Source organism: Gopherus flavomarginatus, chromosome 25 (assembly GCF_025201925.1).
Source record: "Gopherus flavomarginatus isolate rGopFla2 chromosome 25, rGopFla2.mat.asm, whole genome shotgun sequence".
NCBI classification, from domain to species: Eukaryota; Metazoa; Chordata; order Testudines; family Testudinidae; genus Gopherus; species Gopherus flavomarginatus.
In genome coordinates, this window is record NC_066641.1 from 15,602,456 (window position 1) to 15,627,818 (window position 25,363).

At 42.6% G+C, this 25,363-nt stretch overlaps 1 protein-coding gene across 1 annotated transcript; it reads right to left on the minus strand.

The window, feature by feature from the left end:
- Positions 1-5,661: 5,661 nt before the first annotated feature.
- On the minus strand, positions 5,662-25,048 carry MEOX1 (mesenchyme homeobox 1). The gene is made up of 3 exons (XM_050935121.1): positions 24,325-25,048; positions 9,521-9,693; positions 5,662-7,526 (listed from the first exon to the last, which is right to left on the minus strand). Exons 1-3 carry the CDS (start codon positions 24,773-24,775, stop codon positions 7,404-7,406), a joined length of 747 nt encoding a protein of 248 aa, XP_050791078.1. The 5' UTR covers positions 24,776-25,048; the 3' UTR covers positions 5,662-7,403.
- Positions 25,049-25,363: the final 315 nt, after the last annotated feature.

Genomic DNA, 25,363 nt, shown 5'->3' on the forward strand with positions numbered 1-25,363 from the left:
GGCAAACAGAGGCTAGGGACGCCATCGCTGCCCAGCCTGGCTAATAATCATGGACGGACCTCCGTGAACTTATCTAGTTCTTTTTTGATCCCTGTTATACTCTTGGCTTTCACAACATTCTCTGGCAAGGAGTTCCACAGGTTGACTGTGCATTGTGTGAAGAAATACTTCGTTTTGTTTGTTTTAAACCTGCTGCCTAATAATTTCATTTGATGACCCCTGGTTCTTGTATTATGAGAAGGAGTAAATAACACTTCCTTATTTACTTTCTCCATATCAGTCATGATTTTATAGACTCTATCATATCCCACCTTAGTCATCTCTTTTCCAAGCTGAAGAGTCCCAGTCTTATTAATCTCTCCTCAGACGGAAGCTGTTCCATACTCCTAATCATTTTTGTTGCCCTTTTCTGAACTTTTTCCAATTCCAATACATCTTTTTTGAGATGGGATGACCACATTTGCACATAGTATTTAAGATGTGGGCATACAATGGATTTATATTGAGGCAATGTAACGATAATGGTCCTTTCTGGTCTCAAAAATCTGTGACTTCAAGAATCCAGAGAAAATGCTCTTCCTGCTTTTGTCAGTGCATTTTAAATAAAAACTTCACAAACAGGTGTACAGTGCATACTCCTGAGCTTGAGCAGAGATTTCCATTCCTCCTGGGTCTCTTTGAATAGGCCATTTATGGGAAGAAAGCCTCATTTCCCTGCCTGCATGTACTTCCTGTGGAAGTATCTGTACACCAATCTCAGACCTGCCAGATTCATCCTACGGTATGTGGGTGACTGTGCACAGATTATTTATTGAGAATCAGGCATGGGAAGCCTTGCCAAACATCCCCAAATATTTCACTTCCTTTCTGTGAGGAGAATAAATCCTGATGTGTATTTCTAAGAAAAATAATTGCAGGTCAGAGCTTTTGCTCCCAGATGACTGACTTTGCCTGAAAGATTCTTGGCACCAAGGGTTCAAAGGGTCAGAAGCTTTGATGTCAGGAATTAAATGTTCCTTCACAGAACACTAACATTGAAGAATGAGCAGATGGCTTCATGTGGAAACTCCAGCATCAAATGGGCCTGGCTCACAGGTGACTGTACGTTATTTCTCAAGAGTCACTCCTGTTTGGAAGCTGTGATTTAGGGCACACACTGAGATCCTGTTCACACACTTTGTAGGGCCATGGAACTGGAATCCAACCTACCGCTGTGGGCTGCTTCTCCATGTGGGAAGATTTATAACCCTCTTTCCAAGGTGAAGAGTCAGTCTGAATTGCTCTTTGGTTTGCCCTGCTCTGTCTGCAGTCGGGGCCCCAGCAGATTTCAGTATACAGCCAGCTTTGGATGCAGTTTAGGAACTGCACAAACACAGTTATGGGTCTGGGGCACACAGCAATAGTGCCCTTGCAGCTTATGGGGAAGTGAGCACAAGAGCACACATGCACCATATGGAGTTTCCCATTCCTCGGAGTGAAAATGAGATGTGTGTCTGAGTTAGATGTGGAGTTAAATAGCCCAAAGACCTGGGATATTCTCCAGGAATGATCCTCTTTGGAGAGTTTGTTAATCAGATGCTTACAGGACACTACATGGTTAACCAGCACTTAAACAGAAAGAGCTTTTCTCTCAAGCATTTGTTGGGAGTTTGAGTTAAGCAAGTTTTAACTAAAAGCCACCTACTAAGTTTTAAGCAATCAGAAAGCATGAAAGGCCCTGCTTAAGTCATAACACACAGCCCGTTGCAGCCAGGTTAGGCAGCTCCCTGCCAGTCTGGGTTCTGCCTCCATTTACTGAGTTCTTGTCTAGGGCTTTTAGGTTAAGTCCTTAGCACTGATGGCTGTCTGTCAGGAACCCACCATTATGAGCCCAACTCTTTACTCCTGCCGCATAGAGTTCTCTGCCTATAAGATCTCAGGTAGGGTCTCTTCTCATAAATATACAAACCACCCAACAAACACGAACCCAAGCCTATCGGCAGGAAAGGAGTCAGAAAAAATGAAGCTGATATTTCATTTCAGTAATATCTGACATCAGAATAAGATAGCTAGTGCAGATGCTCCTTTAATTGTTAAAAGGTACTAGTAGGGAGGACTTGCCAATTCATCTCCCAAGCTGTCATGACATTTCATTGTCACCTGTTGAAAGCTGGGGAAGTTGTCAGTAATCTTACTTTTTCAAGCATACAATAGAAATATGAATAATGGAAAGTATGCAGTTTGGGTGTAGCCATGTCAGTCTCAGGATATGAACGAGACAAGGTGAAATAATATCTTTTATTGGACCAACTTCTGTTGGTGAGAGAGACAAGCTTTCAAGCTTACACAGAGATCTTCAGGACCTCTCTCACCAACAGAATTTAGTCCAATAAAAGATATTACCTCACTCACTTTGTCTCTTGATTAATGGAAAGGAAAGTTTTAGAGACTTTAAAAGTTTTGAACATAAAAATATATCCTCTAAAATTTTTAAACAGACCTATATTCTCTTATGGGCTTTATGGTTTGAATAGGAAAATATTGTGTATAACTTTTCCCTCATCAAGTTGCTTTATTTTTAAACTCATTATATACATTTTAACTTTGTGCATTGTCATCAGTAGTACAAAGATTGGAGATGTTAAAAGAAAAGGATCTGAATGGATGATTTTGCTCAGCACACACAATAATTCTCAGCTCTGGAAAAGGATTCCAGACTCTTGGTTACTTTAACTTTTGTATTTATTTTTTTGGACATCTTTTGCAAAGTGTAACATGGTTATAATTTTTTTAACTGACAATCCAGATATGAAACTGGGCGTCCAACCATTTCTGCAAAGCTTATATATTGGGAATAAAGAACAGAGACTGGAGTTTGCTAGAACATTTAGGGTCTGTCATTATCAGTGCATCAGAGTAACATCAAAATGCAAACAGCCTGATACTGGCTTGCAGGTATGTGCAAATAGCATGACACAATCTGATAGCAAATAGATGTTACCTTAATATGTTTAAACATGAATTTCAGTCCTTTAAAAAGTCAACATTTCATATATCATTCTAAGAAAGAGAGAGATTCTGTTACAATATGGAAACATTACATTAGAATACATTAAACAAAAGGAATAGACACTATATTTTTTTCTAAAACTATTTATAATTTGATATACTGCAAACTTTGGTGAAAAGAGGCCAATTTCAGGTGGCATTGTTGGGACACCTGGGGGCATTCATGGCACTTAAGGATCCTGAGACAAAATCAGAGCAATGTATTGGCAACTCTAACAGGATTAGTTACACTATAAAAGGGGACAATGGGGTGTCAATATTCAGAGCTCATTTTATAGGTAAAGTGCCCTGTTGGCAACTTGGCAATGAACTGTCTTAAATGAGGAGGTGTCCAAACCACTGAGAAACACCTCCAGACAGTTCTAGATGGAATGATAGCACTGTGATATCATTTCAACGTGTTTCTGGATTGGAATCATATTGGTACCTTTACAGCATGTTTGCAACAAAACCCTTGCATCAGATATTTTATAACTCAGGTGAGTTAGGTCCTAATTATGTCTCTTCAGGACTATCTCTCTTTGTACCAGGAGGCCTTGCAAAGTGGGTGTTGCTGCAGCAATCCTCCAGAGACTGTAACTTCTTCAAAACTCCTGGGAAGCCCAAGGTATGTTAGATGGACTATGTCATGGCACATGACCATTGTGCACAAAAGTGGCAGTCTCGTGCTTCCCTCCAAATCTGGTGATTGCTATTTAAAATGAGGTTAAACAAGCACCACTGATATCAAATTGCGACATGAGTTATGGATTGTTTTGGCTGGATCCCGTCCTCAGACACATCTCATAAAATCAGCTGGCTACTAGTGCTCCAGTGCAGATCTGAGATCAGCAGAGGTCACTAAGGGTCCATTTCTTGCTCATCTCCCATCTTAAGCACCTAAATGAGTGGCCAGATTTTTAATGGAGTTTAGCAACCAATGTGTACCCACCATGCTGAGCGCTCTTCAAAATGTAGCTACTTCTTGTAATTCCTATATGGAAGCTGGGCTGTTCTTCACTTCCGTTCATGCACGTTGGGGCTGGCTCAGACTCTATGATATCATGAGGTGGATAATAGAGCTGGTTGACTACTGCAAAATAATGTTCAGGAACCTTCATTTGAGTTCCAAACAGCTGGTCAGTTTGACTGTATTTTTGCCCTTTTAATTCAATATTCATGAACATTTGTGTGAACAAGTTTTTACTCACATGGATGTTTGGGGAATGGCTGTTCTTCCTACTAGCACCTGGATTCACATGCTGAAGAGGATGTGCACAAACAAGATAATTAATTATTACGTGTTTCCTTTTCTTCACTTGTGGTTTGCTAGGCTGCCTCTTTTTAAAAAGTTTTGCCATCTAACCAGGAAGCAGAAACAATACCATGCAGCACAGGCAACCAATCACACAGCATAAACAAGGAAAGTGAATAATTTGCAAACAATTCATAGGCTAAAATTTGTTTGCATAAATTGTTCAAACAATTGCAAATAGTGAATGCATTCACAAAAATCAATCTGTCTGTGGAAAGTTTGGAAACAGAAAAAAAGGACTAGGTTCGTTAGATGATTAATTACTAATTTGATCAGCTGGAATATTGATTAGGAGTGCATGCAGGACTGGATTAACACAGGGACTTTAGCGGCTACAGCCCAGGGCCTCGGCCTAAAGGGGCCCCACTCAGGGCCAGTGCAACCATTTAGGCGGACTAGGCGGTTGCCTAGGGCACCAAGATTTGGGGGCGCCAAAAAGCACCCCTCAATTTTTTTTAAATGGTTGAGCAGCCGCTGCTGCTGGGACAGAGAAGGAGTCTGATCTGCCGGCGGCAGCCCACAGTCCAGGGTGTCCCCTGGATCAGGGCACCTCCGCGGCAGCCCACAGTCCAGGGGCCCCCTGGGTCAGGGCGCCGCCGCGGCAGCCGGCAGCCCAGGGGCCCCCTGGCCCAGGGAAACCCTGGGGTGCCGGCTGCCGTGGAGGCGCACTGACCCTGGGTCAGGGTGCCGCCGCAGCAGCTGACAGCCCAGGGGTCCCCTGGGTCAGGGCGCCCCAGGAGGGGCGGCAGGCAGCTCCCATGGAGCTGCCACAGTGGTGCCGGCGGACAGTCGGCTGCTCGCGTGGCTCCAGTGGACCGCCCGCAGGCACGACTGCGGCAGCTTCACTGGAGCCGCGGGACCAGCACGCGAGGCGGTGAAATTGCTGTCCGCCTAGGGCGCTCAAAACCCTAGCACCGGTCCTGGCCCCACTGCAGCAGGGCTCAGGCAGGCTGCATGCGTGCTGCAGGGCTGCCCAGAGGATTCAGGGGGCCTGGGGCAAAGCAATTTTGGGGGCCTCTTCCATAAAAAAAGTTGCAATACTATAGAATGCTGTATTCTCATGGGGGCCCCTGCGGGGCCTGGGGCAAATTGCCCCACTTGCCCCCACCTCTGGGCGGCACTGGCGTGCCGTGGCCCCATGCCACTCCCGGAAGTGGACAGCTGCTGGCACATCTCTGCGGCCCCTGATGGGGGCGTGCAGAGATGTGCCAGCAGCTGGCTGCTTCCAGGAGCGGCATGGGGCTATGGCAGACAGGCAGGCCTGACCCCTGTTGACCGCCGGCCGGGAGCCACCTGTGGTAAGTGCCTCCCAGCCAGAGCCTACACCTCAGACTCCCTCCTGTACCCCAACCCTTTGTCCCAGCTCAGACTCCTTTCATGCACCTAAGCTCCCTCCCAGAAAGAAACTAATATAACAGCTGTTCCAAGGTAAGAAGTAGGCTATTTTGAATTAATTTAACTATATTCTGCATATTTTAAGACTGAAATATAACCACAGAACGGCTTTATGTTCATTAAAAGGCAAGTTTAGTACAGCATTAATAGCCTCTATGCCATAATTGACCTGTGTACAAGGGCCCCACAAAATCTAATAGCCCTGGGCCCACAGGAGACTTAATCCAGCCCTGAGTGCATGTATTGTAAATATTTATCCATAGAACATTATGGACATGTATATTCATACATAATTCACATATACATACCTGCATGCCTTCTGGAAGAAAGTTTTGATCCCAAGAGAAAAAGAAATAAGAACTTAAGACTGATAAAGTCAACTAATCATTTCACAGTACATTGTTTTCTGCTCACCCAGATAGTCCTGAGTTGTAACAAAGGAAACAGCAGATAGTACCCAGAGGCATTCAAGAAAGAACTGTGCAGGGCTGGCTCCAGGCAAGGGCCAACAAGCAGCTGCTTGGGGCGGCCAACTGTGAGGGGCGGCATGTCCGGATTTCGGTGACAATTCAGCGGCAGGTCCCTCACTCCCTCTCGGAGCGAAGGACCAGCTGCCGAATTGCCACCAAAGACTGAAGCTGCAGCGGTAGAGCTGCAGATCACTATCACGGCTCTTTTTTTTTTCTTTTTGCTGCTTGGGGCGACAAAAACCCTGGAACCAGCCCTGGGAGTGTGACAAACACAACAGAAAGGAGCAATGTTCTTTCAGAAGATATAACAGCTATAGTTCAGTGTCCAGGGCAGAACAGTGGTGATTCATGACCTCATTACGCTTGGTTTGATACTTGGTGGCGGTGGTTATGCAAATATTCCCTGTGAGATTTAATGTTCTGATTTCAGTAGCTACACTGAGATTAATTAAACAAACCTCCAGTATCTCATTCACACAGGCCTATCAGCAAGGTGCCTGCCATCTCAGCTCTAAATGGAACCCTTGTCCTTGTGGGAATGATCCCTTCCAAAACTGATGGCTGGAGGCCAATATAGCACTTGGTGGGCCACACTTTTGTTTGACATTCCCACTGCCCCCCAGACTTGCTTATAACCATTTATATTTTCAGTTTGAATGACACAAGAAACATCAGTGGAGACCAGAGTGTTCGTTACTCGTGGAGTGATGCACGAAGAAAGCACTTCTGTGAAATGCTCAAGTCCTTTATGGTTTGACAAATAGCAATGACCAAAGAGAGATGCTGGATAAGGTTATATGTTGGGGAGCTACATTACTGCCTCACCAAACCCTGAACTGGAGCCTCTAAACTGTGTCTTTTGAGGACTTGAAGACCATTATTGGTTCCTAGAAATCCAGCTCTAGTCAGCTTTATTTGTTTCATAGTCAGTGGGTTTAGTTATTATTTTGAAGAAATACTGGCACTGCCAAGAAGGCAGTGGTGAGAGTTCAGTCAGACCCTTCTCTGGACTTTCCTGTGTGCCCTTTACAGCCCCCAAGGCATGTTAAGGTGCACCACTTCCAGAGTCACAGGAGGATGAGATGATTTGAGCAGGGAGGGGCACCTGTTAATGATGCAGCTGCTGCTAAACTGTGTGGCATCAGTTCTCTGACAACCCTTCCTTCATTCGTCAGTACATTACTACTGGTGAGGAGCTATTCAGAGCTTGGGGAGGCAGCAGAGTCCATATCTTCTGTGTCATGCTCATGAGGGGACACTGGCTGCCCACCCTTCACACGTTTCCACTTCATCCTTCGGTTTTGAAACCACACTTTGACCTGGATGAGAAAAGGAAGGAATTATTCATCAGCTCCCCATTATCTGTCTCTTCATGCACCTATACAGTGTTCTTCTAGCCATGTCAGTCCCAGGATACTAGAGAGACAAGGTGGGTGAAGTCATAGCTTTTATTGTCAGTGAGAGACAAGCTCTCGAATTTACACAGAGGCCTTCTGACGAAGAAGACCTGAAGAAGAGCTCTGTGTAAGCTCAAAAGCTTGTTTCTCTCACTGACAGAAGTGGGCCAATAAAAGATGTCTCTCTTGTCTCGCTCTGCAAAATTCTGCATTTTTTTGGGTCAAAATAATGGAATATAATCAAGCTGGTTTCAGTTATTTTGATAATTTATATAACCTACAACACAATGAATGGAGAAAGGGAGTGGAGAGAATTGGAGGAAATCACCAAACCCTCTCTGTCTATTAGTAATGTAGCTAGTGTCAACCCTTTATTTCTAGCTATTAGTCAACAAATATATGCAGCCATATGCTCAGTGTTACATCATAGGCAACTGAAGAGCACGCAAGCGAGGGCTGGGGACTCAAATTCAGAATTTATACTGGATACTGACTATCTCCAAAAAGGCCAGTAGCAAACAGGAGCACATTTTACTAGGAAAATTTCAGTCCAAAAACTTAGACCAGTTCTAATCACCAAAGCACCATAAGCATTTATAAGGCCTTTACAGTAAGGCTACTTTACACCACTCTGGCAATGTAAAGGAGCCTTAAAATTTGTACATCTGTTTTATACTCCTGAGGGAATTCACAAAGACAAAGGGAACAATTCACTGAGGGACTAGAGCCTGCCCCACGCCTACCTCTTCAGAAATACTCCAAAGCACCACCCCTCCATGCTGAGCATGCCGCAATAGCGAGCAAGAGGGACAGTGTCTCTCTCACACATGTATGACTGCCCAGCTCCTTCCCACCTCAGTGATTTACATCTCTACCAGCTGCTCTGGGTGCCCAAATTGATCTGCCTGCATTGCCAGGAATGGGGAGCATGACTATTCTTGTGGCTTCCCTTTGCTTCCCCATCAGAAGTAATTTTTCTGTGGAGAAGCAAAGAAATCTGCGGGGGCCACAAATTCTGTGCACACGCAATGACAGAGAATTCCCACAGGAGTACTCTATGCATACACCTGTCCATCTGCCTATCATATTTCTAATAGGCCTATCTGAGTCAGCTAAGCATATACTATTTCCCTTTCTTCACTTGAGTAATTCCTTTATTGCCCAACTATTAAGCCTTGATAGAAGAAACCATCCTAAGAGCAGACCAGGAAATTGGGAGCATAGTGACCCTCAAAGTCTTCACTCCCCTCACTCTTATACTCCCTAGTCAGTTCACAACATTCCCTTAGCCTGAAAGAAGACAGCTCATCAAATGAGAATCTAACATCCCCTGGACCCTTGTTTCATTTACTGCTGGGCTCCTTGGGATGCTGCAGAGTTTGTGGAGCTAGGGTGACCAGATGTCCTGATTTTATAGGGACAGTTCCGATATTTGGGGCCTACTGTTATATAGGCGCCTATTACCACCCCCCACCCCCCATCCTGATTTTTGCTGTCTGGTCACCCTAACATTGTGGACCTTGAAGGCTTAGCTCAGTCCTGGTTATCGGCACCTGGGAGCTGCCGCCTATCCTTTCTTATTAAGTAGCAGCCTTTTGGTTTGTGCCAGTGAATGGGATAGGTCGTCTGAAGGCACTTAGACACCAGTCATTCAGAAATGGTTTTTGCAGCTTAAAAATTTAATTAAATGTATATTTTTAGCCAAATACCAGAAATCAGCTTCTCAATTATCTCCATGTTAAATTGCATTTGTTAGATTTGCTACAAAGTTATTCAGGTTGTGTGCAAATATTTATGCACATTTGCAAAAGTAGAAATGGGTGCAATGTGAATATATTGTACATACACCCTTCTGTCTAGGCAGGAATAGCCCTGTCAGCTGGGTACAGCTGAGGAGGAAGATATTCCAGAGGTACCTGTCTCTCGGTGAGGTCCAGATTCACAGCTATCTCATATCTCCTGAGCCTTGTCAAATAATTGTGGTGAGCAAATTCAGCTTCTAATTCCCGCAGCTGCTCCTTGGTGAAAGCTGTCCTCTCCTTCCGTGCTTTGCTGCTGGCTTCTGACTTTCTACTGGAATCCTGATTTTCTAAGAGGCAAGCATACTTTATGTGTAAATTGCAGTCATAATGGCTAACACAATTATATGCATCAAAGAGAACTGATAGAATCTTGGTTTAGGTCCCAAGTGAAAGCTTGTTTAATGACCTGATTCCATCCCACCTCACAGCATCAGTCACACAGTTGGACACTATTGTCAGTTTTAGGCACAGAACTGATGGGAGGCTGGAGGTCTGGGAGCACAGGGCTGGAACATCATGGACTGTGGGGCAGGACTGAGGGGGCATTGGCAGAGCTGTGTGGAGGAAGCTTGCACATCATTTGGCTGCATTGTGCTTGTCTCCAGCTAGCACTATCAGGCCTTCCCTTTCACTTACCGTTTTTTATATACATAAACATACACACACATATACATATACATACACCATCACCTACCTAGATTACTGGTGCCTCAGATTTTAGTTAAGTATTGGTCTCAATGCCAGTGCACTTAATAAGACAAGGGGTACTGTGGCACCTTAGAGACTAACAAATTTATTTCAGCATGAGCTTTCGTGAGCTACAGCTCACTTCTTCAGATGCATAGAATGGAACACACAGACAGGAGATATTTATACATACAGAGAACATGAAAAGGTGGAAGTATGCATACCAACAGGAAAAGTCTAATCAATTGACATGAGCTATCATCAGCAGGAGAAAAAAAACTTTTGAAGTGATAATTAAGATGACCCATAGAAGGTGTGAGGAGAACTTAACATAGGGAAATAGATTCAATTAGTGTAATGACCCAACCATTCCCGGTCTCTGTTTAGGCCTGCACTTAATGAGGTGTGTGGTGACCTCTACTGGTGTATGTCATTTTGCGCACACTAGGGCTAGGATCCAGCTTTGGGGGATGAGGAAGTAAAGGTGCTGAGTATAACCCACCCACACTGACGAGGCAATGACCTTGGACTAGTGGGTGGCTCTGAGCAGGGTTTATAAGACCCAACCCAGTTGGGTCTGGTGCCTGCAGGTTCTCCTGGAAATGTGTTTGGGTTGTGAACGTAACCACAGAAAAGATCTCACTAGGGTGAATACAGCAATGGGTAGAGTGGGGTGAGACCACTGGTGGCATCATGTCTTTTAGAGTTACTCAGCTTCTATTGAAGTGCCCTGAGCTGTTTTTCGTTGATCGTACACTCAGTTGTCATATACCCCTGGGAAAGTCACATTTTTCAAAGCTGGCCTTGCGAGTCCTAGCTGGAGAGCTGCTGTCCAAGCCCCATTTTAAAACGCTCTGACAATGACCATAGCCACATGCAAAGTAAGATCGGTTTATTATAAATGAATGATTATTGTATATATCTAAGCAACAGAGGGACACAGCTCCTCTGCTTCAGTGTGCAAAGGCAAAGCCCATGCCCTTCTAGCACTGAGATGTGAGCTGGCTGGTTTCAGTGGAAGTAAAAGAGGTTTTGTAGCCAGTGGAATGTTTTGTCTCATCTCAAGGGCTTGTTTTCGAAAAATCTATAATTGTTTAATGATGCCATTTTCCATTGTGTTTCCAATCGCTGTCTGAAATGAAAAGCTCCACACATTAGGGAGCATCTGGTTACTTCATTGGGAAGACAGAAACTCTGGCAGTGTTGGAAGGATGAAGAGGAGGGGGAGGAAGTAAGACCACTGGTGGCGGGCAATATACACCTTGCCAAGCTGCCCTGAACATTTGGCCCTTGCTGAACTTTGAGTTTTGCAGTAAATTTTCCCTGCAGCACTCAACTTTGTTCTTTAACCAACTTCTAGCTCTGCTGTTTGTCAATATCTTCACCATTTAGGAAAGTCAGCATGAAGACGCGGTGATGTCAGGGGTGGCAAACACCTTGCAGTGCAAAATAGCAGCTTTGGAACCTCACTGAAATGTGACATGAACTGGGATGCATCAACTCCAGCTAGGCTTAATAAATATATGCAAATGAATGCACTTATTTCATCAGCTCTCTGCTCAGAATTAGCCACCCCATCAAGCCCTTATCTAAAGCCCTTCAGGTTCCAGTTTTCTATATAGCCAGAAGGGAGACAAGGAGAACCCAGGATTCCGCAGCAGCCAGCATTTTGGAAAAAGAAGGGAGCTATTCTGGGGATTAATGTTCACATATTTTCAGAGCAGTATAAACTGTTCTATTTCTCTCTCTCTCTCCTACCCCCAACCCCAATAATAGCAATACTATTATTGAGTTATTTCAAGGAGATGCACAAAAGAAGATTGGAGAAGCAATATATATATAATAGTTGGTTTCCTTTGACAAACAGATTGAGCATTTGGTAAATGCTGTTGCATTATATATCCATTGCTTCTGTACAGAAGAGAGAGATCAATGGATATATAATGCAACAGCAATGGATATATAATGCAACAGCATTTACCAAATGCTCAATTTGTTTGTCAAAGGAAACCAACTGGAGTAATCTATTAGGTTTAAATTTAGGATTTATAATGTGTTCACTCTTAGTGCTGCCCATCAGAAATAAAGAAATTACATGCAACTCCCATGAACGATAATTTCTGCTAGGAACTGCCAGCATTACCTGGTGAAATTGTCCTTGGCTACATTTCTAAAAAATGTTTTTCATTTCTAACAATCTGTTCATTGTAGCTTGATCTTTAACCCGCCTCCCAACCAAATAACAAACTAAGAGGAAAATTCACCCCAAAATATTCCACCCAGCATCAAACCCAATTGCACAGGTTTACTAGGCAGCAGGTTTAAAACAAACAAAAGGAAGTATTTCTTCACACAACACCAGTCAACCTGTGGAACTCTTTGCCAGAGGATGTTGTGAAGGCCAAGACTATCAAAGGATTGAAAAAAGAACTAGATACATTTATGGAGGATAGGTCCATCAATGTCTGTTAGTCAGGATGGGCAGGGATGGCGATCCTAGTCTCTGTTTGCCAGAAGCTTGGAATGAGTGACAGGGAATGGATCACTTGATGATTACCTGTTCTGTTCATTCCCTCTGGGGCACCTGGCACTGGCCACTGTCAGAAGACCGGACACTGGGCTAAATGGACCTTTGGTCTGACCTAGTATGGCCGTTCTTATGTTCACAGAAATCCTCCACTTCACCATCTTCCTGAGTAAACAGACCAGCCTCACATCATTCCCCAAAGGTCAACAAGTTTGGGGGTTGACAGAGCAGCAGGAGGAAGCAAATTTCTTAGCTGAGGACCCCATGAGGAGAGGCCCTTGCCACCAGCTCCTGAGAGCTTCCAGCTCAGGAGATTACAAGCTGCTCTCTGCTCTCTAGGGGCAGCATGAGGAGAACTGCAATCTCTGATGTAGCCAGGACCCAAATCATGCAAGGCTGTAGTGATTGAAGCCGATAACTCAAATTGTATCTGCACAAATTAGTAGCCAGTGTAGTCTAAGCAAGGAAGCAGCAACATTCTGCCCTAGCTGAAGTTTCCCAGTTTGCCTCATGTGAGTGAATCATTTCTAAAGAAGGTAATTTCACTGGTCTTTTTTGTTAAGAAACTATTTCAGTCGTCTTTAATGATTTTAACTCTGTTCCTCAGGCTGATTATCTTGGGGAACGGAATAGGCTGAGTAACTTGGAGCCTGTGGCATGGGCCATATGCCACACAGAGCTGCTAAAGAGACTGGCTGCTTAATTATGATCGTGGTTTTTGTGCCTTTCCAAAAGTGGAAACTGGCTTTCCTTGTCTTTGAAGTTTTGGCAATAGGATGTGGAAAATACAGAATGCACATGAAATATTGCAAGTCCTTGCTTTAGAAAGGTTTTTCTCTCCAGCACAATCCATAAAAAGATCCCAACCTAGAAAGTCCTCTAGTATCACTGGGAAAGATATGGTGGCATTTATCACAGACTGTGAACATTTTCAGACCTTCATCCTCTCCCTGGAGCTCACATCTCTGCCATGCTCACATCTGCAGCTTAATCAAACAGGTTTTCCCTAAGGGGGCTGTTGTGCAACAAAGACACATGGGAGCCAAAATGTACTGGTGTCTTTGTGCCATAAAATTTCCAAAACAAGATCTGCATCAACCTTTGCACGCAGAGGGAGAGGGGCAAAGTTGATCAGTGATTTATAAAAGGATGATGGGCCAGAGTGTAAATCTTGAGTCAATCCAGTAAAGTCAGGTGTTTTACTCTGGATTTACACCAGTGTGATTGCAATCAAAATCTGTCCCCATGAGAAGAAAGGCGAAAGAACACATTTGTGAGAGCAGTGACACAGAAACAATGCTTACCTGGCTTCATCCTCTGCCCACTTCAGCCACACTGCGCAGAGTTAGACACAGAACAGTTTCTCTGCAAATATTTTGAGAAAGCTTCTCTCTCACCCGTAACTCATAGCCTGCCTCTCCCATTGCTGTTATCCAGAATTGATTTCTGCAGCACATTTTGGGGTACTGCTGGTGTGAGCAACAGTCTATCCAAAATAGCTGCGTGTAGCATTTTGTAACAGCTGAGACATCAGGTCTGTTACAGCTGCGACTTTCGGGGAGACTCACTTTGAATTTGAGACTTGAACTCTGAACTGAGAAGCCGAAAGGAAACGTGCCCTGGTCATAGAAATTGTCATGTTGGATTAGAGTCTAGTGTGAGGTCCAGGCTATGACAGTGTTTCAGAACAAGGTACAAGAAATGTCCCAGTAGGCAGATGTAAGATAAACTGCCCCCCCATGAAGGGGCCTCATCTTAACCCCCTAATAGTTAGAGCTTGGCTTAAGCACTGAAGCATGAAGGTCAGTTGGTAGTGCATGTACAGGGACACATTTGGATGCTAGATGTGCATGGGGTTTCCTAGCCAGTTGCTATGCATCTGAAGTTTTAATTATTGACATTTTGTAAATTTCTGTAGTTTTTTTCCCCTCCCAATCAATAAAGAGGTTACAAAAACATTGGAGTGTCCGCATAATGTCTTTGAAGTAACGTTTTCTTATGCTGAAGGCTTTGGGGGCATATTTATTCTAGCTAGTTAAAAAAGCAAGATGCTGAAAGATTTGCTGTTATGGAACAAGTCACAGGATTCCAAAATCTCAGCTAATAGGATGTGTGTGTGTGTCTGTGGCTTTCACCACGTGCATTCATGTTGTCCAAGTTAAATGATTTCATAGATAGTGACTCATTTGACATCTGTTCCTAAAGTAACTAGAAGTTCTTATCAGTGTGCACCTCAGGGAGGTTTATTACCTTGCAAACTATTTCAGATGTAGCTCTACTCAAAGATAACATGATCAACACGTAAAGTCCTCATAATGTAGGGAACTAGTTTTCCTTTGGTCCCTCTGAGATCATCCAGAGTGGGAAGAGAGTTTCTGTAGCTGTTTCATTACAGTTAAGTTAATCATAATTTCCAAACCACTGAGTCTTCCTAGATTCTGACAACACTTAGTTGTTTAGTTTGATTCAGCATTATCTCTGCTAGCACAAAATTAGAACAGTCTAATTGCTAAAGTAAAAGGTTTGATGTAAATGAACGTCCCAAGCCAGCCTAGGGCTGGGGCAATTAAGCATGCTACCTGATGGCTTTTGATAGGTTTTCTTCCTGCCTTAACTGTACTTGTGTCAACAGGCGGATGCCTGCAGAAAAATCCAGTTAAACTCAGCTGGTGAATTGACATTTTACACTTTCTTGTGAAAAGACATGTCTACGGAAGAGACTAGCCAGTAGCAGCAGTAATCGTTTCATATGTTACACAGGCCAGGTCTAAAGAAAGAGGTGCAGGAAAGATCACTATAAAAGGTGAAGGGATAGTCATCTTTTTCTTCCCTAATGCAGATTCAAGTCAGTGCTACTCTGATAAGTGCACGGCAGGATGTGCTGAAATTTGGAACTGAAACTTACAAAAATATTACAAAAAATAAGAAAGATCTCCTACAGAGACTTCTGCAGCTTCAGCATTTGTTTGCTGCAAGCAGAACAGGGTGGATCCTTGGGACAGTTTTCATATTATTTATTTGCTGTTTGTATAGCACCCTCAGTATGATGGATACTTTAAAAAGAGCTGAAACAAATAAGGTATCTGCCCCAAAGACCCTACAATAGAAAGTTATACAGGGGGTTCACAAAGGAAGAGGAATAAGGAGGCAGGGAATGTGCAGTATGAGCAAATTCAACAGCATTGTGTTAGTTCTGCTGTATTTTTTTCCCTGATATGTTGAATTTAGTCTTGATGATTTTAACATTTCAGCATGTCTGAGAGCTTGTTGAGGAGAAGATGTCTATGGTTTATGGGCCAGTTCAAAGAGGTGTTTCACAGTAATAGCTCATAATTGATTTATGTAGCTGAAACTTGCAAAGTGCTTTGAGATCTTTGGTAAAAAGCATTCTAGATATCCAATGTGTATATTATTATTTATTAATAAGCTGCAAAAATGGGCTGCATTAAGTAAAAAGCTCATTGTATTGTCCCAGAGTGCTGTATCTGGGAATAGTAGTCATGACCTGGAGTACAGGTATTGAAGGCTATGTGCTGTTTAGGAAAGACAGAAATAAAGGCAAAGGTGGTGGAGTAGCATTGTATATCAATGAAGAGGTTAACTGTACAGAAATAAGAAGTAATAGAATGGATAAGACAGAGTCAGTCTGGGCAAAAATCGCACTGGGAAAGAAAGCTACTAGATCCTCCCCTGAGATAGTGCTTGGAGTGTGCTACAGACTGCCGGGATCTGACTTGGATATGGATAGAGACCTCTTTAATGTTTTTAATGAAGTAAACATTAATGGGAATTGTGTGATTATGGGAGACTTTAACTTCCCAGATATAGACTGGAGGACAAGTGCTAGTAAGAATAATAGGGCTCAGATTTTTCTGGATGTGATAGCTGATGGATTTCTTCACCAAGTAGTTGAAGAACCAACAAGAGGGATGCCATTTTAGATTTGGTTTTGGTGAGTAGTGAGGACCTCATAGAAGAAATGGGTGTAGGGGACAACCTTGGTTCGAGTGATCATGAGCTAATTCAGTTCAAACTAGATGGAAGGATAAACAAAAATAGATCTGGGACTAGGGTTTTTGACTTCAAAAGGGCTAACTTTAAAGAATTAAGGAAATTAGTAAGGGAAGCGGATTGGACTGAAGAACTTGTGGATCTAAATGCGGAGGATGCCTGAAATTACTTTAAGTCGAAGTTGCAAAAACTATCAGAAGCCTGCATCCCAAGAAAGGGGAAAAAAAACAGGCAGAAGTTGTAGACCAAGCTGGATGAGCAAGCATCTCAGAGAGGTGATTAAGAAAAAGCAGAAAGCCTACAAGGAGTGGAAGATGGGTAGGATTAGCAAGGAAAGCTACTTTAGTGAGGTCAGAACATGTAGGGATAAAGTGAAAAAGGCCAAATGCCATGTAGAGTTGGACCTTGCAAAGGGAATTAAAACCAATAGTAAAAGGTTCTATAGCCATATAAATAAGAAGAAAACAAAGAAAGAAGAAGTGGGACCGCTAAACACTGAGGATGGAATGGAGGTTAAGGATAACCTAGGCATGGCCCAATATCTAAATAAATACTTTGCCTCAGTCTTTAATAAGGCTAATGAGGAGCTTAGGGATAATGGAAGGATAACAAATGGGAATGAGGATATGGAGGTGGATATTACCACATCTGAGGTAGAAGCCAAACCTGAACAGCTTAATGGGACAAAATCGGAGGGCCCAGATAATCTTCATCCAAGAATATTAAAGCAACTGGCACATGAAATTGCAAGCCCATTAGCAAGAATTTTTAATTAATCGGTAAACTCAGGGGTTGTACCGTACGACTGGAGAATTGCTAACATAGTTCCTATCTTTAAGACAGGGGAAAAAGGTGATCCGAGTAACTATAGGCCTGTTAGTTTGACGTCTGTAGTATATAAGGTCTTGGAAAAAATTTTGAAGGAGAAAGTAGGTAAGGACATTGAGGTCAATGGTAACTGGGACAAATTACAACATGGTTTTACAAAAGGTAGATCGTGCCAAACCAATCTGATCTCCTTCTTTGAGAAGGTGACAGATTATTTAGACAAAGGAAATGCAGTAGATCTAATTTACCTCTATTTCAGTAAGGCATTTGACACGGTTCCACATGGGGAATTATTAATTAAATTGGAAAAGATGGGGATCAATATGAGAATTGAAAGGTTCATAAGGAACTGGTTAAAGGGGAGACTACAACGGGTCATACTGAAGGGTGAACTGTCAGGCTGGAAGGAAGTTACTAGTGGAGTTCCTCAAGGATCAGTTTTGGGACCAATCTTATTTAAGCTTTTTATTGCTGACCTTGGCACAAAAAGCGGGAATGTGCTAATAAAGTTTGCGGATGACACAAAGCTGGGAGGTATTGCTAACACAGAGAAGGACCGGGATATCATACAGGAAGATCTGGATGACCTTGTAAACTGGAGTAATAGTAATAGGATGAAATTTAATAGTGAAAAGTGCAAGGTCATGCATTTAGGGATTAATAATAAGAATTTTAGTTATAAATTGGGGACACATCAGATGGAAGCAACAGAGGAGGAGAAGGACCTTGGAATATTGGTTGATCACAGGATGACTATGAGCCGCCAATGTGATATGGCCGTTAAAAAAGCTAATGCAGTTTTAGAATGCATCAGGCGAGGTATTTCCAGTAAAGATAAGGAGGTGTTAGTACCGTTATATAAGGCACTGGTGAGACCTCATCTGGAATACTGTGTGCAGTTCTGGTCTCCCATGTTTAAGAAGGATGAATTCAAACTGGAACAGGTTCAGAGATGGGCTACTAGGATGATCCGAGGAATGGAAAACCTGTCTTATGAAAGGAGACTCAAAGAGCTTGGCTTGTTTAGCCTAACCTAAAGAAGGTTGAGGGGGGATATGCTTGCTCTTTATAAATATATCAGCGGGATTAATATTAGGGAGGGAGAGGAATTATTTAAGCTTAGTACCAATGTAGGCACAAGAACAAATGGGTATAAACTGGACACTAGGAAGTTTAGACTTGAAATTAGACGAAGGTTTCTAACCATTAGAGGAGTGAAGTTCTGGAACAGCCTTCCAAGGGGAGTAGTGGGGGCAAAAGACATATCTGGCTTTAAGACTAAGCCTGATAAGTTTATGGAAGGGATGGTATGATGGGATAGCTTAATTTTGGCAATTGATCTTTGATTATCAGCAGGTAAGTATGCCCAGTGGTCTGTGATGGGATGGGATCTGAGTTACTGCAGAGAATTCTTTCCTGAGTGCTGGCTGGTGAGTCTTGCCCACATGCTCAGGGTTTAGCTGATCGCCATATTTGGGGTCGGGAAGGAATTTTCCTCCAGGGCAGATTAGCAGAGGCCCTGGAGGTTTTTCACCTTCCTCTGCAGCTTGGGGCATGGGTCACTTGCTAGTGGATTCTCTGCAGCTTGAGGTCTTCAAACCACAATCTGAAGACTTCAATAACTCAGACATAGGTTAGGGGTTTGTTATAGAAGTGGATGGGTGAGATTCTGTGGCCTGCTTTGTGCAGGAGGTCAGACTAGATGATCATATTGGTCCCTTCTGACCCTAAATTCTATGAGTCTATGAGTCTGTCTTCCTCTCAACACACACAGGATTCTGATTGTTCTGTCTTTTCACGCACATCTGGTACCTCTAATGTGTCATTTACAAATCAGTCAAAATTCAGCCTAATTATTGCAGCATGTTTCACCCAGAATGTTTGCATCTTCATGTCTCTGTTTGGTCAAGTCTTCACTTAATCACAGATGTGGAAGTGAAACACCTGCCACTGATTCACCATCCTTTCCACTGCTCTTGCCCTCTGGCTTTTTATTTGCATCTCAGGTTGTGACTAGCTCTGACTTCAGCATCTGCTAACAGGCACATTAGAATCTACATGCTTTTTAGGGCATCATGATTGCAAATGCAGGTCAACTATAAAAAAACCTCCATGTTTCTCTGCAATCCGTGGTATGACTAGTAGAGGCTCTCATGGGAGATTTTGTTTGAAATTTGATGGAGGATTGTAAATAGGGTTAATATTTTACTTAGGCAATAAGACAAGGCAGTGTATGTTCTTTCAAATGTAAAAGTAAATATCAGAAAACTAGGTCAAGCACTTATTTAACCTTCTAGTAGGTTTCCTGCAGTATACAGTTTCTTATTTACTATTTATGTTGCATATAGAAGCCCCAACCAAGATCTGGGCCCCACTGTGGTCAGTACAGTATGTGCGCATAGCGAAAGTCCAGGTCTGCCCCAGAGAGTTTACACACTAAATAGAAAAAGGAAAACAGGCACAGAGCAGAGAAGTGACTTACCCAAGTCAGCTACAGAAGCAGGAATAGAATCCAATCCTCATGAGTCCTAGCTAGAGCCATTACACCATGTGCCTTCTCAGTTCAACATACAAAGTTTAATTACCAGTTCGTTCAAGGGACAGTTGGGCAAGTCATATATTTTTAGGTAGATTTCCTTACCTGTGTTATTACATTATTGAGATAAGAAGACTTTTAAAAATTGAATTTACTTCTCACGGTTATTGCTGATCCTTTACTTTGCACACTTCACTGAGTTTGGAAAAGGGAAATAGGCTGGTCAGTTTGTTTTATTTATAGACTATTTCTGACCACTTTCACTCTCTGGTTCTAATGCACCAGCACACTGGTGTAACGTCTAGGTTGCAACTCTGCAAGGGGAGTGCTTAAATCCAAATTTAAGATTATTTTAGTTGGGTATTTAAATGATAGGGCTATTTTCATTGATCCTTGGATTTATAAAACCTTATGTTTTGCATTTAAAGTGAACTGACACTATCCTTTGAAAATTTTGTAACATATCTTAGGCTTTTCCTAGGATAAAAGGCACCATATGAATGTAAAATGTTGTAAATGAATCCTTGCACACTGTCATCAGATCTCATCTCTGCTACATCCCCATTAAAATTCTGCATGTTTTCATTTATATAAAGATAAAGGACCAAATTCTGCTCTCAGTTACATCAGTGCAACTCCCCCAGATTCAATAGCACTTACCAGTGGATAAACATTTTGTAATTGCTGATAAATAAACCGAATAACCAAATTTAATTTACTGTTTCCTGTGTTCTAGTGTGACCTGTTCTTACTACGCGGTTTTCTAGTTTGTTGAGTGATAGAAAACTGAAATATCCAAACTGTCTATCTGAATGAGTTGGGTTTCTGCCAGGATTCTGTGTTTTATTTGTAAATGTGTGTGGATAGACATGGACAGGCTGGACATGTCTTCTGTGCTGTGGTCGTCTGGAAAATGCTTCATGCAGAAAGTCTAAAATGAGATTATAGAAGGTCTGTTCAAAGCTTGCTCTGGGTCTCATATATGCCTCACATAGTCAGTGCCTGCGGGGGTTTATTAATCACTCTGACACTCAGAGCATTTGTTGTTTTATTTAAGAGGTTGTTTAAGTGCCTGTGGCATTGTTTGTTTACTTGGTAACAGTCATTTTATCATATGGAAAACGTAGAATACCATAAGTTACAAGTCAGTTTAAAACTCCTTTGCTTTTATAATGTTGGCAATTGCAAGGCATCATGTTAAAGCCATTTTTATATGTGTTGAGTATGGTTGCACAGTATTGAAAATCTGGTGAAATCTATAAAGACAATAATTGGAAATGTTAGGGCTGATGTACAGGAGAACTACTGCAATGATAGGTGTGAAAACAAATCCTAGTCCATCGTCTGCCTTGACTTTCTTGGGCATACCTAGGTTGTCAGTCAGGGTAGACCAGAGCCTCTTACTAATAAAAGTCAGTAGAAAAGGGGTGTGGGTGTAAGGTATGTACATGAGTACATGCGCATATTAATATTGCTGTGACTGTTACTGCCCGTACTAGACAGTTATAGAAATATGTTTAAACATTACAGCATTTTAATGAAGAATTCATGGATTAAGCAGAATGGTCAATCTTTCTTTTACACAGAGAGAACACTGTAAGTCTCCCTGTTTATCACAGAGGTAAACCTGTTTTGGACTTTTTGGGGAGCACTATACTAGCAAAGAGCCCAATCCTGAAGCCCTATTGTATATCCTCTGCTGAATATAGACCAAGAAAGAATTACAGGATTTGGCACCAAAACAAGTAATTGAAATTCTATGCCTATGCTACAGTACAGCAAAGACAGTAGCTGGTAAGACACCATCACATAGCTCTGTATAATAGAGAATTAACTTGCAGCATGTCTCAAGGTGATAGATAATTGCTGTTTCACTTTATTAACAACTGCTAACTTCTGAAGAGTGCACTCTTTGGACATTTGGATTTTGCTAAAGCTAACTGGAGCCAATTCTCAGGAGGAAGGAGAGGAAGCGTGTCCCAATTATAACAAACTATAAATGTGTGTCCAGCTGCATTTCAAGGAACTGCCATTAGATTTCAGAAAATCAGAATGTTTAAAGGGACAGGACTTTCTCCCTGTTTGTTTTATTGTATTTTATTCTAGGGGAGGCGAAGGAGTAGTACTGTTAATTTTATCTGCTGCTTTATCAGCGCAGAAGTGAATGAAATGAAAGCAGCAATGGAATCGCCTTTGAGACACTGTCCGTGCAAGGTGTTAAACTAGAGAAGGAGGAATAATGAAAACAGTTGGCCAGAAGGTAGAGAATCATTTTACATTTCAGTGATGTCATGTGTAGCAACATTGGTTACAGCTCCTCTGTAATGACAGGCATATGAGTTGGCAGCAAGTGGGAGGAGAGAGTGGCAAGGTTTGCTCACAGCAATAAGAGGGTGAAAGGTGTCAGGGACTATTTGACATCTGCTTAACACATGAGGACATGCTTTGGAATCCCATTAAACTATTAAGAATAAAGATATCCATTAATGGGAATGTAGTGAGATGTCCCGGCTACTTCTTAATCCCATAAATTCTTTAAAAAAAAACCCTAATGACTTGGAATATTGTTTTTCTGTTCTGGAAAAATTGTTCTTTGTATTATTTTTATGGTCATTTGTTGCCTGAAAATCCTTTATGGGTTTGGATGTTCAAAAATTATATCAAGCTTGGTTTCTAGAGACTATGAAATATCTAAGGGAGTAGTTTAGAGTCTGGGACTCAAAAAGGTTTGGGTTATTATCTGTTTCAGATACTCACAGACAGTCTGCCAATGGCTGGAGAGAACTGAAAAGAGAAGCTCTCTGGAGCAGAGATTTAGGACTAACAATGGCACTGACAGAACGAGAGAGAGAGAGAGAAGATGATATTGGAGTTAAGGTGTTGGGTAGAAAGTCAGGAGATCTGGGTTGAATGCCTGGCTCTGCCCAGGCAGCTTGTGTGACTTTGGGCAAGTCATTTAATCTCTCTGTGCCTCAGTTCCTGGTCTCTAAATTGGGGATGATATTTCCCTATATCCCAGTTTGCTGGGAGAATAAATGCATCAATGTTTTTGGTGGGCACAAATACTTCAGTGAGGGACTCATAATAAATACCTAACTCAATAGCTTTCTTGAGAGACACTACCAGTTTCTCCATGTCTATATTTCATACTGACAGCAGCAGCAAGTCTGCAGCAAAGTATCCATGAGATCCTTGAAAAGTAGGAGGTGGAAGATTTTCATTTTCAAAGTTGCAACAACACAATTAAACCCATCTGCACTGTTCTTCTTATAGCTGAAGACAACATGTCCTGGTTATGTTTAATGGGCAAGTCATTAATACCAACTCGACCACTGATTTTGGATATGAATTGAAGGTGTTAAATGCTTAGCCAAACTGACACAAAGGTGGAATGTGTATCAAAGGGGAGGGGAGGAGGCATCTTCAACTGCAGACAGCTGAAAACGACCTTCTATGTTTGGCTGCATTTAACCTGCACTGCGCTACAACATAGTTTCCTACAATGGGCAGCTCCAGATAGCAGAGGTCAGAGCCTAGATTCTGCAGTGGTAGGTGCATTAGCAATGAAGATGGAGAGACAGGTCAATGCTATTCAGCTCTCAAATAATTTGTAAAATTAGTTACATAATTTTCCTGTTAGATTCTCAGCACCTAGCAATATAAATGTTACCTGATGTCTAGTTAAAGGACAGAATGAGTATCCCCCTTAGAACTAGCCCTGATGGTACAGGACCCACTGCTGCAGAAGAATGCATTTAGCAATCCAGTGATCCACAGCTTTCCTGATGTCTCCTCCTTTATGACTCGGGGTGTGAGATCTGACAGTGATTTATTCCCAGTAAATTTTGTGTTACTTTTGAGTGTCTTGATCCTTTTGTAATCCCTTTAATCTTAGCGACAGTAACTAGCCCGGAGCCTGTTTTGCCTTTCCCTGTTTCTAACATACTCGCACAGGCTGCCTGTACTTTGACACCCCCCATCGCTTCACACTTGGGCAAATGGCAGCCACACAATGTATCTGCTCCTTATTTAGGGCTGTGGTCCCAATATATGGGATACCATGTGATTCTGTCTGACACTCACAGAAAGGCTGAGGTAGCTAATTCAGGCCCAAGATCTGGAAAAGCAAACATAAATACAAGGGAGCAGCAAACAGAAAGCTCTCTACTTCAGTAGCAGTGCTCTACATTGCCAGCTACACTTTTCCCTAGTCGAGAATTCTGAAATGTAATTCTCATTGGTTTCTTTCCTAATCTCTGCTGTAGAACCTACAGATGTTCTGACTCTGTGAACTTTGCTTCCCCAGATCCCTGGTGACATGCCACCTACCTGAGGTTTCCTTTTTCCTTTTGGATGACTTTTTCTCAGTTTTATTTGTAGTGTTTCCTGGTACCCCATAATCTTCATTCATGCCCCCTGCAGCAGCCACTAGGTTTGGGCTGCTGCTCTCTAGCTCCCCAGAACCCAAGGCCAGTCCTGGATTTAGCCGCCTTCTGGCCTCGGATGCTGCAAAGTGCCAGTCAGAATGCTGGAAAGAAGGGTGCTGCTCTGCGAACATGCGTTCCTCTCGGGGGAAGCTGTGGGGGGCAGTGGCCAAACAAGAGGCTGAGAAATCGGAATATGCAGCAAAGTCTGGTTTTTGATGGAACGAGAATGGTGCTTGTGGGTAATGATGCGCTCCTGCTGCTGTGCTGAGCTCCGAATGGGCATTCCGCAGGCATCCCCAGAGTGGGGTAGTGGGACGGGGACTTCGCATACAGCTACTCACAGAGGGATCCATTGCTGGCTCTATGCTGTCCGTGCTCCGAGATTCGTAACTGGATTTGGCTCAGGCTTCAAGGATATGAAAGAGGGAAAAAAATACCTCCAAACTTGTATGGAAAAAAACAGAATTGGATCTCCCCTGCCGCCTCCCCTAAAAAATGGTTTGTGGATTTTGTTCTATTGCAAATTTGTTAGTTTGGAAGCTTGACTAAACTTCTGCATAGTCCCAGCTGGAAAACCCCAACCAGATCTATGCAGCAATTGGGCTGAACAGTTTCCCAAGGCCTGCAGCTGCCTCCCTGTGAAATGCTGGACATGGGTGAAACACTTTTTAAATACTGTGCCTGGCAGCGAGTGACAAGTTTGTGAAGTGAAATGTGAGAGTGGGGAGGGAGGGGTTAACCTGCATACACTCAGCCCCTCCAACCAAAGCAAAGCAGGCAACTATTAATCATCTGAAACCTTATATGCACATCTAATGGGATTTGCAGATGGAGACTTTTAAAGAAACATTGTCTGTATTTTTTTATAAAGGGAGAGAGCAGCACACAAAAAGGCTTTAATGTTTCCCTACAACACTATGAAGTTATTTTTATTGCACTGT